The 16,126-nt window shown below is 36.0% G+C and overlaps 1 protein-coding gene and 1 long non-coding RNA gene across 49 annotated transcripts in view; one reads left to right on the top strand and one right to left on the bottom strand.

Annotated features, from left to right (window-relative positions):
* Rims2 (regulating synaptic membrane exocytosis 2) overlaps window positions 1-16,126 on the bottom strand; it is a 511,056-nt gene that overhangs the window by 160,098 nt on the left and 334,832 nt on the right. For 21 of the 48 annotated variants that reach the window (XM_039078273.2, XM_039078275.2, XM_063262878.1 and 18 more), the window contains 2 exons: window positions 1,350-1,529; window positions 386-495 (listed from right to left, as the gene is read on the bottom strand). In XM_039078273.2, coding sequence (XP_038934201.1) covers window positions 386-495; window positions 1,350-1,529 — 290 coding nt within the window. 48 annotated transcript variants of the gene reach the window in all.
* On the top strand, window positions 2,325-3,541 carry LOC134479900 (uncharacterized). Its single transcript, XR_010053789.1, has 2 exons — window positions 2,325-2,479; window positions 3,116-3,541. It is a non-coding gene; the product is annotated as an uncharacterized LOC134479900 (long non-coding RNA).

The following is a 16,126-nucleotide window of genomic DNA, read 5'->3' as shown; positions in this document are numbered from 1 at the left end:
ATCACCATTGTGCATCAGCTAGCCAGTCCTTGGCAGTGTGTGAAAACTGATTCTGCTAGTTACTAATAAGCTTTGTATAGTCACCAACAATCTCCTAATCTTAGCAAAGACATCATAATCCAGCTGCTTATATAAGATGATCGCTTACTTTTAAACACACTTATTCAAATTTGAAAGTATATAAAAGTAAAGATTTTTCTTTTTATCGTCAAATAAAATTTTACATGCAATATACATTATATTCACAAATATAACTGCTGTCAAATTAGATCATGCATATAGTTAAATACAAAAAAATTATAGCGCAAAGATAGTAGAAAATCTTGATTCACCTCAGTTCCATGTGTAATTCCTACATGGCATAATCAGAAAACTAAAAACTTACTTCTTTCCAGTGTTCCCTTTGGTGGGAGCTGAGGAAGCTGCCGGCCCCTTCGTCCTGTTACGGGAGTACTTGACGGACTGGTCTGGACAGAGCCAGTGCGAGGGTGAGACCTACAAGATGAACCATCAATACACTTTCAGAGAGTGTTAAATGTAGTCAGTGTGTTAGCTGGTTACGTACCAGCTTATTAGCACAATTTTTAGTGCAATTAGCTGCTGTTAAAAGGAGAACATGACAAAATATGGACATTTGAAGACATGATTATTTAAACACCAAAAATGTTTATGTTTTGGTGTAATATACATACATACACACATACATGGACAGAAAAGCCTATGGTAAAAATCTATGAAAATCAAAATATAAATTACTAATCTAATCATATGAAAGCAGGTGGCAAATTCTAAACTTGAAAAACAAAAAATGAAACTTTACATTTTTCTACCATAATATAAATTCCTAAAACTAACCTTTTTACCTTGATCTAGTCAGATTTTTACTTAGGTTTATACTAAATATCCTTTGTATTAGAAACCAACTCATGAATCTAAAAATAAAATCCCAAAGAACTCAAAATTCAGCTAAAGATAATTCTAATAATAGCTAATGTTCATAGAAACTAAATAAATTTATTATTGTGATGGTTACTAGAAAAGTCATGCTTAATGAGCACCATAATTTCTCATTCTTGGAAGAACGTGACAGGACAGGATTTACTTAGGACTCCTGGTTAATGAGAAATCACAAAACAAATGCAATCAGACAGTTAGGCAACCACTCACAATGGCAACGACACACTATCATATCCACTGAATATAAATAGTGTGTTCACACTGACGGTGTTAGTATTGACTTGTACTGGTGATCAGCCAAAAATGATAGAAGAGACCATTTAGCTGTTGGGAAATAAAATGGTGTGTTGGTAGTGCGGACAGGGAGTTAGTCTGATCAATGTATCTTTCACCTCGATAAGGCAGGTGAAGGAGGGGCAGATCTTCCAGTCATTAATGAAGGCATCGACCTCATGAGGTTTGTATCAGCACGTTCAGAGGATCTGGAGCGGGTGGTGGTCCGCTCTAGGAGAGGCCGTTGTTCTGTTGATCTGGATCTGTGATATGGCTGTCTATCTGCTGCTTCACAATCCCTGAAATGTTAGTCAAAAAGCAGCTCAGTTGATCTTTAATGCCTTTCTGCTATTTGGTCATGATGCATCAAACTGATTTTTGGAAAAAAAAAGAATTTCTTAAAAGTTTAAAATAACTGTGTATGAAAAAAAGTTTTCCCAACACATCGTGAATAAATTTTAACTAAGTTTAAAAAGTTCTATAGAACTCTAATGTTTTATTTAATTCCCAGTAAACAAGTTGCTCAGTTATAAGCAATGCAAACCACAATGAGGAGAACATGTGAAAAGGGTAATGTATTCTAGTATTTTCCATAAGAGAGGAAGTTATGCAGGAAGTTTATCAGCAAACAGTAATATATAAAAATGGTAATACCATTCATTACTGTACTATACTGACAGTTTGAGTATTTTAAGCACAAGATTGAAATGAGGTTACAGGAAAATAGGACAACTTTGAAGTGTATATCCATATTCAAACACATCCCCAGACAGAAATCACCCTGTCCAGAGAATTGGTAACTCCATTAGCTAGCTGTGCATTTCTGTGAGACTAAATTATTCAGGTGGGTATTGGATGAAATTGGAATTCCAAAAAACAAGTGACCTCCGACCTGTAAAAGTTAATTCTAGTAGAAGCAAGAATATTTACACCTAGATGACCAGCAATTGTTGGCACGTGTCCCTTGGAGCTTACCATCATGTTTACACACCTTAATGGGGTCATAAATGGAGTCTAATTCAATCCCATGACTGGAAGACAAACCTAGGAACATTAACTTCTGTTCTAGAACTCAACAGTAACATACATTCTAAATGTTTCAGACAGTTACCTCCTGACCTATTGTGGTCACAGTAAAGGGACGGTTTACAGACCACAGAGAGCACAGTGAGGACAACCTCATCAGTCCACTTTACCAAACAATGTTCTCTGATTTTCAAAAATGGAAAAAATGGGCAATTAGAGAAAGGTAGGAAAAAAGAACACAGGTTCCCCAGTATCATGAATTACCTGGCATACAGTGTAGGAAAACAATTACTATTCAAAACTGAACTGAGTACTTTTCATCCTCTTTTTTAAAGTATCTTAGCATAATACTTCAAAATCATAAAATAAAACAGAAGTAAATAGTTTTAAGAACCTTTATCATTGAATTAAAATGTGGCTGATTTTCTATGTCAAGTTCAGAATTTTTACATAACTATATCAAGAATAAGGAAGGGTTAGAGACATGGCTCAGCCTAAAGGACAGTCTCACAACCAAAAATGTCATGGTAACTGAAATTAAATATAAATTCATACACGATATTTGATCACAGTTTTAAAAGCTGTATAAAATGAAATTTGAGCATAAAATTCATAATCCTACTCTTCTGAAATTCTACTTTAGAGCAAACAGTCTTTTTTAAAACAAATGTGCCTGATAATTTGTGACCTGATTTTAATGTAATACCTCTAATGTGCCTCATTACAGTCTGTCAGGACAAACATAGGTGCATAGCTCTCTTTCGTCTTTATTTCTTACATTTCTAAAGAACAGCAAACTTTGTTTGTTTTAAAGATTTATCATGATATTAGGTTAATAATGGACTTTTCTTCCCCATAGTGGGTGATGGCAAAACAAGGACACAGGTATTGCAACACCAACAGAGAGCTGGGCTAGTGTACAGAAAGGCTGAAGGGTCTGAGGGGAAGTGTCAACCCAGGAGGAAGAACACAGTGTCAACTAACCTGACCTCTCAGAGCTCCTAAGGACTAAGCCACCAACCAAAGAACATATATGAGCTGCCTCGTGGCCCCTACTACATATGTAGCACGTGACTACCTTGTCTGGCCTCAGTGGGAGAGGATGCTCTTAATCCTCTAGAAGCTTGATGCCCTCCAAAGGGAGAAGATAGCAGCATTGAGGTGGTAGTGGGTGGGGGGAACATCCTCTCAGAGGCAAAGGTGGGGAGGGGGTAAAGAACTTGTGGAGGGGAACCAGAAAGGGGGCAACATTTGAATGTAAATAAAGAAAAATTTATAACAAAAAGAATACAAATAACTTTCATTAGCAACAGCTGTTGTGGGAAACAATAGATACCCACTTGTAGGGCTTAGCATTCTTCAATATTTAATTGGGTTTCTTGAGCTATTGCTTTTATTTCAATATAAGTATTTTTCCTAACTTATTTAACTCATTTTAGTATGTGCACACTTAAAAAAGGATAGCCACTTGTTTTACCAAACTTCTAAAAAGTATACAACATAAACAAGAAAATCTGTAAGTTGCAATATTTAGGAAATAATTCAATTCTCATTAAAAACCGATTTAACAATCCAGTCTAGTTTCATTTTTGAGTAGTTTATAATTTTAATCAACGTTTAAAATAGTTCATATTTTTCATTTGTAATTTTCTGGATTGATACAAGTACTGTGCTACACTATGTAGAGAACTCTTCTGTAAACTGAACACATTTGAAGAGGAATCTGCCTAATAATTCCTCAATTACCTGACATGGAATTTCAGTACTTTAAGAATAGTTACCATGACAATCAGCTTGCACATGCAGACTCTGAGAAAAGAATTAAGAATAGGCCAAGATAAAGTAGTTTTGCTGAATTGAAAAAGAGACTGTATTCTTTAAAACAACTGACCTTAAACAAAAATAACACTATATGCAGACTCATGCAATCTGGTACTAATAATGATGAGCTGTAGACATAGCTGAGAGGAGGTCAGACCCTGGTAATGGAGAACATGATCACTGCTAACCAACACTCTTGTCCTCAACTGAAGGTTATCATTATGACTGCAGAGTTATTTTGAAATAGTATTTGAAAACACAAGAACAAAAGATCAAAATCTATATTTCCTCAAAATAGTATGATACAGTATGAGATACCCTTCCTTGAGGACATCTAAAGAGCTTTTTAAGAATTAAGAACTTCCCTTAATTAATATTTTTACTTTTTTTCTTTCTTGTATTCGATATTTTCTTTTCTTTTTAATTTATTTATTTTTATTGGATATTTCTTTATTTACATTTCAAATGTTATTCCCTTTCCTGGTATCATGTCCATAAGTCCCCCATTCCCTCCCCGTCTCCTTGTAGGAAAAAATAACAGAAGCAAAATGGTTTATAAATGAACATGCAACAAATTAAAATCTTCATATAATTATTCCACTTTAGCTATCAAATTCTTATTCTATGAGCTAGTTTCCATTTTAAATGGTTTGTTTATTATAAATTAAAATTATTCAATTAAAATTGAAAAACTCCATCAAGATGTTACCAGACCTTTGAGGATTCCATAAAATAACATTTAAAGGTATGTCTCTAAAGAGAGTGTGGACTGTTATTTATCATGAGAAACAGTGATAAAATATGATCTACTACCTTGTTACCATATGTAATAACTTCCCTCATCAAGCTTGAAAATTCGCGCAGCCTTCCCCGTCTGTCTTTGCACGGACACTAGGATGAGGACTGGGAGTCCCCAAATGTCTGCTGCTGCTCTGCTCAGCAGTCCCTTCACGATGATGCTCACACATTACTTTACCAATAGAAAAGTGCTTATTACTGCCCCAAGAAACTCCCTGAATAGATTTTTAAATTCCATACTCAGAAATGAGAACTATTAACAAAAATAAGTGAATTATTAAAAGAAAAATTTCAGAAAATTAGTGGAGTTTTGGACTTACAATTTGTAGTTTTGGAGGAATATTTTTTGTATATGTTAACAAGAGAAAAATCTTTCAAGAGAAAGATAGCTTAAGAAGTCCCTGGCTCATATTAATATAATATTCAGTCATTCTTTTAATACATAATGTTGACTTCACATGATGTTCTATATAATACACATGGTAATAGGACTTTTTAAACAAAGTCACAAGCATGATAAGAAATAAGACTTGAGAAGTAGAGGGAAAATAAAACAAGACTGTAGAACAGTCAGGGGAGAATAAGAAAGAAAGTAGTATTACTACATCCTAGGAAGTGGCGGAAGACACACAGACACACACACACACACACACACACACACACACACACGGATACACACACACACACGGATACACACGGATGAAGGGGTGGTAAACATGAATAAAGGTTGATAAATTATAGGGATGGTAAAAATCTCTTCACTAAGGAGAAGTGAGGGAGATGGGTCAAACTATAGAGGGAGAAAGCTTAGGATATGATGATGTCATAAAGGAAGCAATACATAAAATAAGAAACAGACATGGTAATCAAATGGATATGGATGCGTAGGCCTATCAGTCAGAAATAGGAAGAGGCTATCAAGTTGGGGACCAGCTATCAAAGTGACATCTTGTGACAGGAAACAAAATCAACCAACAAAAATATTCTTTTGAAAACTAATATAAGTAAAAGAAAAGAAGGCATAGTCTCAAAGACGCTTGAAGAGATTGTAGACTAAGATGAATGCATTTATTGTAAAGAAGATAATAAAATGTCTAAAATTCTGATGCAGAAAAATTATCAAGGAATTAAGAGAATACAGCTAAGAACCATAGGTAGAATGATAATGAAAGAAAAATTAAGCTTTTTTTTGAACACGCAGTTGAATTTCAATGTACCAAAACATACCACTCAGGCTGATGTGTGAGGAAAATTGGCAATGGTCTTCTCCGGCTGCAAACCTCATAGGGTTTTATTTTCTCTGATATAGGGTTATATTGTCACTGATGTGAGAAGACAAGCTCAAGTGTGCAATGGTGAAATATACCATATGGGTAACCAACCACTTTCTCATTGTATTCAAGTCCTATTTCCACAGGAAGAAATGCATGCCTGACACAATAAATCTCCCTCACAGCCTGAGGTTGGGGGGGATCATAGAGGATGAAGTGATCACTGTTCTTCTGCTAAATGGGTCGAGTATGGAAGTGGCTGCTAATTTTCTATCTCCATGGGTATAGACTGTAAACCTCAGACCTCTTCAGAGAAGCTTCTTTGTATAGTGGCTAGTGGTTAGCACAGAAACTCACAACCGGTCAAAGTGCAGAAGGTAAGCACCTGTGGAGTACTGAAGTACAAACAGGCCATCGCCCCTCCCGTCCCCGGAGTCTCAGAAAGAAAGAGAGTGATCGCAGGAAAGGGGGATGGAGAGACTGCTGAGTCAGCATCAGGGAAGCCCGCAGTGGAAGATAAGTCTGCTGCATTCAAACAGCAGCTGTGGTTGCCTGTGGAAGATCGTGCTAGTCAGCATTTCAGCACGGGGCAACAGATGTTCACAAGCCCCACCCCATTTGAGGAGCTATTGAAAGTTGATACATTTTAGGGGAGGAAGAGTCAGTTTTCTTCAAGGGTGTGGCTCCTTATAGGCTGACCATTCTCTAGTGAATGGCCGCACATGAATACTTGAGTAGCACAAATTAGACACGGTGAGTTGTAAGAACAGGGAAGTCAGGCAGCCGTGGTGGCACACGCCTTTCTTCCAGCATTTGTGAGGAGACGCTTCAGGCCAGTCTTGTCCACACAGCTAGTTCCAGGACAACTAAGGCTTAAACACAACAAAACAAAACACAACGAACAAACTGGAGAACAAAACAAAACCCAAAACAAAACAAAAGAACAAAACAACTAACCAAACAAGCAAACAGAAATCCTCAGGAGGAGGGAGGGTAAAGCGGCTGAGCCTAAATACTCTTTACATGTAAAGCACATTCACATTTACATGTTGGCTCTCCCATGCTCTGAAGAAGCACTCTGTGCTATTCTACACCAGATCAGAGCCACTCCAGGGTCATTATTTGTTCAAGAAATAAAACAATCAGTGACAATTTAGGATATTTTGAGGTTAATCGCCTATATTCAAGCATCTCTGTAACTTTTGTTTATCAAGATAAAGGCAAATTTCATACACCCACCTGGTACCTTCTTTCTCAATTCTTCATGTATTACATTTTAGGATCACTGATCTCTAATTCTATACTGAGTTTTAAGAAATCACGCTGACCTACTGCCAAGCTGCTTTTAACTAGCAGCTTTTTCATAACGGTTTCTGCAGATTCCTGCCTTAAATAACCACTCTTCTATAGTCTCGGCTTCCAGTGGTGCTCATTCACTAAAGTTACTTATCCGCTCACGCTTCAGTCTTCAGATAGTGAAAAGGGACACGTAGGACCCTTACTGTGGCTCCACAGAGTTCACAGTCCTGATATCTCTTAAGGGTTAACATGAAACCTCAACTTTTAGTGCAAGGTGCTGACACCCAGCCACATTACAACCCCATTCTAAGTCAGTAATACTCTGGAGACTGCCTGGCTTTGCACAGACTTCTTTAGACTAACCCCTAAGGCTCAAACAGATTTCAATGCATACACATGTAGAAATTGTTAAGTCTTAACCTCACTCCTTGACTTCAGTAAATCCTTTACCTTCCTTTCCCCTTCTGACACCAGCCCTGTAAGTCTGAGAAAATATTGTGGATCTTTGAATCTGAAGAAACTACTTCAAACTCAGAAAAACAAAGTTGAATATCTCAAAGTTTTAAATGTATTCTTTGAAAATTCTTATGTATACATAATAAATGTGGATTTTATCTGCCTCCCACAACCATTACCCCAAAATATCCCTAACACATCTCCTCACCCACTTCATACCCCCTTTCCTTCCCCATTATCCACTGAGCTCAGTTAGTGTCGCTTACACCCATGTGGACATAGGGTCATCCACTGAACCACAGGCTAACTACCACTAAGGAGAAGCACTAAAATGTTCTATTCATTACTTCGAGATTTTTGCTCTTATATTTTTAAAAATATCACTATGACACAAATATAATTAACTCATGTTCAATTTAAAAAAGATAAACCTTTGTTATCTTCTAAATGGGACTTTCTCCAAAACTGACCACATACTTGGACACTAAGCAAGTTTAAACAGATACAAGAAAATTGAAACAACACTGCAAACTATATGACCACCATGGAGTAAAGCTGGATTCAACAACATAAGAAACAGCAGAAAATATACAATCTAAACTACTGCTGGGGGAAAATTGGGTCAAGACAGAAATAAAGGAGGAAATTAAACCCCTTTTTAGAATTGAATGAAAGTAAAACACATTATACATAAACCTATTGGAAGCAATGAAGGCAGTTGATATATAGTTGATATAAGTGAATATATATATATGTGTGTGTGTGTATATATATATATATATAACAGGAGGCATCTCATATTGATACCAGCACATTCAAAGACTGAGGAGGAGGAGGAAGAGGAGGAGGAGGAAGAGGAGGAGGAGGAGGAGGAAGAGGAGGAGGAGGAGGAGGAGGAGGAGAAATGATGCCTCAAAAGAGTAGATAGCCAGAAATAATAAAATGTAGGACTGAAGATGTGTAGCATGGTCTCCATGTGAGTTCCCTACCACCTGGAGCAGAGGCTGACTCCGACTCTGTTGCCATCCTTTGGATCCCTTTCCCCTAGCTGGGCTGCCATGTCTAGCTTCAGTGGGAGAGGTATGCCTAGTTCACCTGAGATTTGATGTTCCAGGTCCAGCTGGGACCCCAGGTAGGGAGGGGCACCCCTTCTCACAGAAGGGAAGGTGCAATGGAAGGGAGGAAGGATGTGAGGATGGGACTTGGAGGAGAGGAAGGAGTGGAAATGTGATCAGATGCAAAGTGAATAAATAAATTAATATAAAAAACAAACACAAGGCATGACTGAGACAATGATAAAGAAACAACAAATACTAATAATAGAATTAATAGAAATGTTTTCTGGGGAAAATAAAAAGACTCAAATTAGTAAATAAAATAAGAGGTAAAACAAACATTACAACAGATACCAAGGAAATTCAAAGAATCATGAGGACATGTTTAAAATTCTGCATTCTACCAAACAATTGTTTTTGATACATAAGACCTACTAAAGCTAAATCAAGATGAAATAAACAGGCTAAACAGACTCAGAACACCTGCTAAAATAAAGGCAGTGATTTAAAATCTCCCAACAAAAACTGTCCAGGAATAGATGGGTCCAACACAGAATTCTACCAGTTTTCTAAGAACTAATGGAAAAGGGAACTGAAGGGACATTGCCTAATTCTTTTTATGAAGCCATTATTATTCTGACACAAAGCTACACAAAGACAATCAAAAAGAAAATTATAGGCCAATATCCTTATGAAAACAGATGCAAAAATTCTCAATAAAATACTTGCAAACAAAATTCAAGAACACATCAAAAAGATTTATCCACAATGATCAGCATGGCTTAGTCAAAACTAATAAATTTAGTCTGCCATGCAATCAGACTAAAAGACAAAATCTACACAGTCTCATCTCATCACATGCAGAAATAAGATCCATTGTCCCTTCACGGAAGATTAGGGCAGTGGTTCTCAAACTTACTTATGCTGTGACTCTTTAAGACAGTTTTTATGTTGTGGACACCCCTAACCCTAAAATCATTCTCATTGCTACAACATAACTGTAATTTCGTTAAGAATTGTAATGTAAATATTTTTATTTACCAATGGTCTTAGGTAACCCCTGTGAAAAAGACATTTTACCCCCAAAGGGGTCCCAATCCACAGGTTGAGAACTACTGGATTCAGGATACAAGAGACAAACCTTGATTTTCATCAAGCTTAAAAACAACACCATCCTAAACAAAAGGAATCTCAAAGCATTTCCATTAAAATGAAGAATACCTGGCTGGCAAGCCTCGCCATACCCACTCAATATAGGAAAGGTTGAAGCTAACTTTTACTTTAAGACAGAAGAAATGAAGGAATTCAAATTGGAAAGCAAGAAGTCAAAGTATATTTGCAGATGAACTGATTTTATAACAAAAAGACCCTAAAAACTCTGTGAGGAAAATTCTAGAGCTAATAAATACTTTCTGCAAAGTAGAAAGACACAACATTAACATGCAAAAATCAGGAGCCTTCTTGATATACAAACAAAAGATAGAAAAAAAATCAGAAGAAAACAGTACCTCTCCCCCAATTTGAAATCATATATCATCAAGTAAACTCTTCAGTTCCAGAAATGGCTTATATTTTGAGGCCTAGGGAGTCCCGTAGACTCCACAAATACCACAGGCTATTGAAAAACCTTTTGTTTTTTCTCCACAACCTGAAGGTAAGACCCTATTGCTGAAAACTTCACTTGCTTATCAATATTGAGAAACTGAACTGGTGCCCACCTAGAAATCCATTCCTACTAACTGGCACTCATGATTCTTGAATGTAACTTATCCGCTCCTGGAGGTGAAAAGTAATCATCACTCAACTACAAATCCTGAGACCCAGAGCACCAACCCACCTGCAGATTTCCCCACTAGTGCAATAGTGGTACACACATCTTGGGAGCAACCAGCCAGTTTTCTTTGGCTTTAAAGCCCATTCCATGAGATGAAGTTTATACTTGAGGAGAACCTGAGCTTAGACAGTTCATGGGCCAGAGGAGAAAACCCACTACTACTATTCTGCTAAGTAACACAGCAATCGAATGATTTCTAATGACTTAGTACTATATCATAGATCAGTACATTGCTCAATCCTTATTAGAGAAGCTTCTTCTAGCAGATGATATTTAACACAGAGACCCACATCTTGACAATGTGCACAGAGTAATTCACTTTGGGACACTAATCACTAAACAGTATGTCTTTATCATCATACCTCTCCTCTTTAAGACTTAGGGTGCTATATGGAAATGGGGGCATAAACATTGTAAAAGCCAGAGATGATGGATAATTCAAAGGACACATAGGAATTCACAGAGGAAGGTTCACAATTCACAAGATATGCACAGGTTCAAAACAGACAAAATTCTGACACTGAGAAGTGAAAGTAGACACAGAGTCCCAGTCTTAACCAAAAGGCTGTTTGCAATTGATTCCTGCTGGGAAAATTAGTTTACCAGTATATGATTCCCATTCCAGAAGGAGGTTCCCAACAGAAATGGACTCAATGCTTTCTTTTGTTGTTTGTTTGTACTCTTCTTGTTTCATTTGCTATTGTGTCTTACTAGGTTTTTGTTTGTTTTGACTTTCTTTCCTTTTTTTCAGGTATTTATTTTGAGAGAGAAAATGTGAATTCGATAGAAAAGAAGGTGGGAAAGATCTGGAAGGACTTGGGCAATGGGAAGTATATAATCAAAACATATTGAATGAAAAATATTTTTAAAAGTTAACATAAATTTATGTAAATAAATATAAGCTCCACTCATGCTATAGTGTGTGTGCACATGCACGCACATACACACACATGAGTGCTCACACATATGCACCGCAGGCACATACATAAATGCATGCACATCATAAAAAGACATTGAAGTAGGAGGACTTACTGGGAATTAGAAGGACTTTGGAAGAGTAAGAGGAGTATAAGAGAGGATGGAGAAACCATGCAATCAGAATTTACTATACATGTATAAAATTATGAAAAATAACTAAAATGTTATCAAAACAACAAATAATCTAAGCTACAAATGGCCTTGAGAACTTAAAGAACATTAGAAATCTTCTCTCTTTCTCTTTGCAGTAATATCTACATTCTGCTCAATGCCAGAAAAGCGCTATTTCCCTCTAAAATAAGTTGAATTTCTTTTTAAGTATTAGACTTATTCTACCCACAATTCACTGGAAATGTCCTTCTTCAGAATAAGTTATAGTAAGATTGAGATGAAAGGTTGAGCATTCTAAGAGACCCAAGCTTCTCTACTGTGGAGGAGTAGATCGGTTATCTATGAGCAAGTAACCAGCAACAGAGCATGTCAATGCATATCAAATTAGTCTCATCTTGAGAAACACAGAAGTAGGGAAGCAGGTTGTGAGGACATACAAATAAATCAGTGTTAATTATATATGGGAAGTTAGCAAAGGAATGTGATAGCATCTGTAATAAGCATTCTCTTGTTTTTGGTAGTAAAGTTTAATTAATTTCTAATAAAATAACTTTTTGGATAATTAAAAAATGATTCTAGTCCATCAAACAGAAGGTATTTTTGACATTTTAGTTTCAAATCATTTATATACTTTACATTACTAGGATATAGTTCCAAATTGTATTAATGGTCTCACATCTATATTTAAAACAAAACTAAAAGGGAGTTATATCACATAGACAGGAGCATGCAACTCTACACACAGACTCGATTGTAAGAAAATTATACCTTCCATCCCTGTGGTGATGCTCACTGGTCTGCCTGTGTCGAGAGCGAGGTAGAGTGAGAAAATGACTGCAAGCATGGCAGAAACAAGAATAAAATGAGGCTCGGGAGAGAAGGAAAGGCATGGCTTACTTCTAAAAGTCAGAAATAAACAGAGTAAGCTAGTGAGCAAGCAAATGAGAACGGTTGCTGGAAAAGCTTGGCCACCTTCGCGATGTCCATGGAAATATGCAGAAAAATAAACCAAATATTCTAAAAATAAAGTAAAACAAAATATCGCATTTAGATATTCTAATTAAATGATAAAGGTAATTGGTTATTACTATATTGAGCACCATTTAGCAATTGTTATATTACAAAGATGTTTTCCTTATTTTTAGAAAGAAAGATGAGAAGAAGAATAATAAAATAACCAGCAAGTTTAAGGACAGAGGTAATACCTAATACCTATCATGATTAGGGCATTTCATGAGGTTTAATTTTTCTTTCATTAATCCTAAAGGTAAGAAGAGGCTTTAAAATTTCATTTAATAAAGAACAAATCAATTTATAAGCTTATAATGTTCATTAAGTATATTGAATATTATGCATTTTAAAATTCATTATATATACATATATGATATTGCATATTTATTACATGTTATTAGCTCTGTTCTCTTCATGCTTCCTTGCCACTGTAAAAAATCAAGGCAACAAATGCCTAACTGATGAAGCCACTGGTTTTCTTTTTATGACACTAATTTAAAATTTTCCTTTTAAAAATATTTATTTCCCAATTATGGCAGGTAATCATTAACTTTAAAACAACAATGCAAAGAAAACTAGAACTCGCACAGCATTCATAGATCTAACTCATGCGCGCGCGCGCGCACACACACACACACACACACACACACACACACACGAGCGCGCGCGCGCGCGAGCACACACACACTTTATGACCTTGTTATCCTGCTGCAAACATGCCTTGCCTCCTTTGTAAAACATTTCTATTTCTCATCTCAAGCTGTTGCCTCCTCCTCATGTTTTTTTATTTAGGAAGGAACTGCTGCTTGCACTTAATTTTGCCTTTCCTTCGAACTGCTTAGGTTCCCTTTGAACTCTTGCTTAGACGTGTCTCCTGTAGACACTCCAGGAAAGTCGTGGAACAGCATTCTAAAAGCAACTTCCTAATGTAACTGTTGTTGTTACTATTAAAGGAAAACTTGTTTAAAACTGATATGGTAGAATCAATATATCAGAATAACTAAGATCAGAATGTCTGTGGATGGAGGGCGAGCAGGAAGCCGATCTCCCGCTCAGCTGTCCTCACCACTGTCTGCCTCAGCAGCCAGCCTCTCGGGTTCCTAGTCCTTACTTATCTCGGGCTAATGTAGGACTGTGGTCATTTTCACTTTCAATTATTTATTTACATTTTCACTTAATAAACCAAGTTTTAAGGTCTCAGAGTTTAATAATTTTATAACACTCAAACCTCTCCCTTGCATCGCTAAGACGGCTTGCATCAGGTTTCTGCATCTACTGGATTAAGTTTCCACCCTTCAAACCAGTTAAAGGCTCTGTCAATCGAGAAGCAAGAATTCCAAAACAATCACCAGCTACTGTGAAAACTGTAAACGTGAAACAATATTCTTTCTGTAAATAGAAACACTGTTGTGTTAAAACAGTGAACCATCCACAAGGCCTGAATGTACATTTATTGTAGGGCTCACTCTTTTCTGGACATTTTGAGATGCTCTAACAAGACTTATATTTGCTTGCTGAAAAGTTATGCTAATTTTCTGAACTTCTGCGTGCTTACATTTGTGATCTCAGCATGAATCCTTCTGGAAACACTCTGAGATTTCAGAAAATATAACTTCAAAACTCACTAAAATGCCTATTATAAAAGCAATGAAACACGATTCTCAGAGAAGCCCATATCCAGGTTCTGGAGGTTTTACTTCTGAGTATCTTTCTACTTTTTTTTAACTTTTGTACTTAAATACTATATTAAAATACATTTATTTAGCCCCAAATCCGATTAGTTTTTAAATTCTTCTCTACTCTATAACCATATGTGCTGGTTTGAATAGAGCTGAGGTCCCTAAAAGGCAACAGGGAATCCTCATCTACTGAGGATAGTGGTGTAGAACTGGACATCCCCACACACAACCAGTGACACTAACTTTAAAATTGTATTTGTAATGCTAAAATCAAACTTAATGGAATGAAAAATGACCAGTATAATGATGTACTCCACCTGTTGTGATGTTATTAAAATAGTGTCTAATATTCTCCAAATTTTCTAATAATAAATTAACCCCTATGACTAAAATCTTTAAAAGGTTTTTAAAGCCACATATTTATATCTTCTTGCAAATTATATTGCCAGCTGTAACAGTCACCCAGGTACGAACGAAACAATAGTTCCCAGGTTTACTAAAGAAACAATGACTCAAAGGTGCAAGGAGAGGGGGTGAAAATAAGTAATTCATTTACTGTTTTTTTTTTACCTAATAATTGCTATGGAAGTGTTTGCAATACTTGTAAAGACTTTCCTCTTCACAACAGAATAAGATATTGACTAATGATGGTAGGATGACATAGATCTAGAATCAAATATCCAATAAAATACAGAAACATAATTCTTAATTATTATCCGTAAAAATAATGTGATGTTTCATCTCATGTACCCACCACTGAAGTTTAGCAAAGAACTATAATTTCATTCAAACAGCACCATATCATATTCATATTTCACCATTATCATATATGGTCAGTGTAAAAGTCTGTCTTCATATACAATTTTCTGATACATCACAAAATGCTGCTTACTCCAAACTCCATGATGTGCAGATGTGTTCTGCCTCTGGAGCTTTGCTCTTATTGCCTGAATAAACTTTCCCATTTCTAAGCCAACTCAGGTCTTATCTTCCATACATTTTCCATAATGCCTAAATTAATTAATTTCTCAGAGTTTTTTGTTTGTTTGTTGTCATTTTGTTATTTCAAGTAAACTGCTAATCCATTAAATATAAAATATTTACAAGTCAATGTATTCTTAATGTAATGTACATATTAGATCTTTTCATTACATAGTATAAATTATTCTTTCATTTTTGAGGCTGTTATGTTGTTCAGTCTCCATTGAATTAGCTATGTATCCACAGCTGGCTTTGAACTCCTGATCATCCCACCACCTTCTGAGTACTAGGATTATATATGCACTGCCAGCTACATTCAACTAACAGGACAAATTTTTGATGAAATATGTCTATGTGCTCTACTCTGTGAAAACTGGCTGCCTGACAAGAAATATAGCTGTCATGGGAAGCACTGTATCAGTTAATTGATTATATATAAGATATTTTATAGATACAGAAATAAAATGGTTTCCCCAAGAATACTTAAAATACTAAATACAAATTCAAGATCACTTGGTTTCAAATCCTATGAAAAAGAATACATTCAATTAAATAAATTTCTAATTCAGTGCATTA

This window comes from Rattus norvegicus, chromosome 7 (assembly GCF_036323735.1).
Source record: "Rattus norvegicus strain BN/NHsdMcwi chromosome 7, GRCr8, whole genome shotgun sequence".
NCBI lineage: Eukaryota > Metazoa > Chordata > Mammalia > Rodentia > Muridae > Rattus > Rattus norvegicus.
Note: the sequence above shows the minus strand (reverse complement) of the source record. Positions and strands in the feature narration are given on the sequence as shown.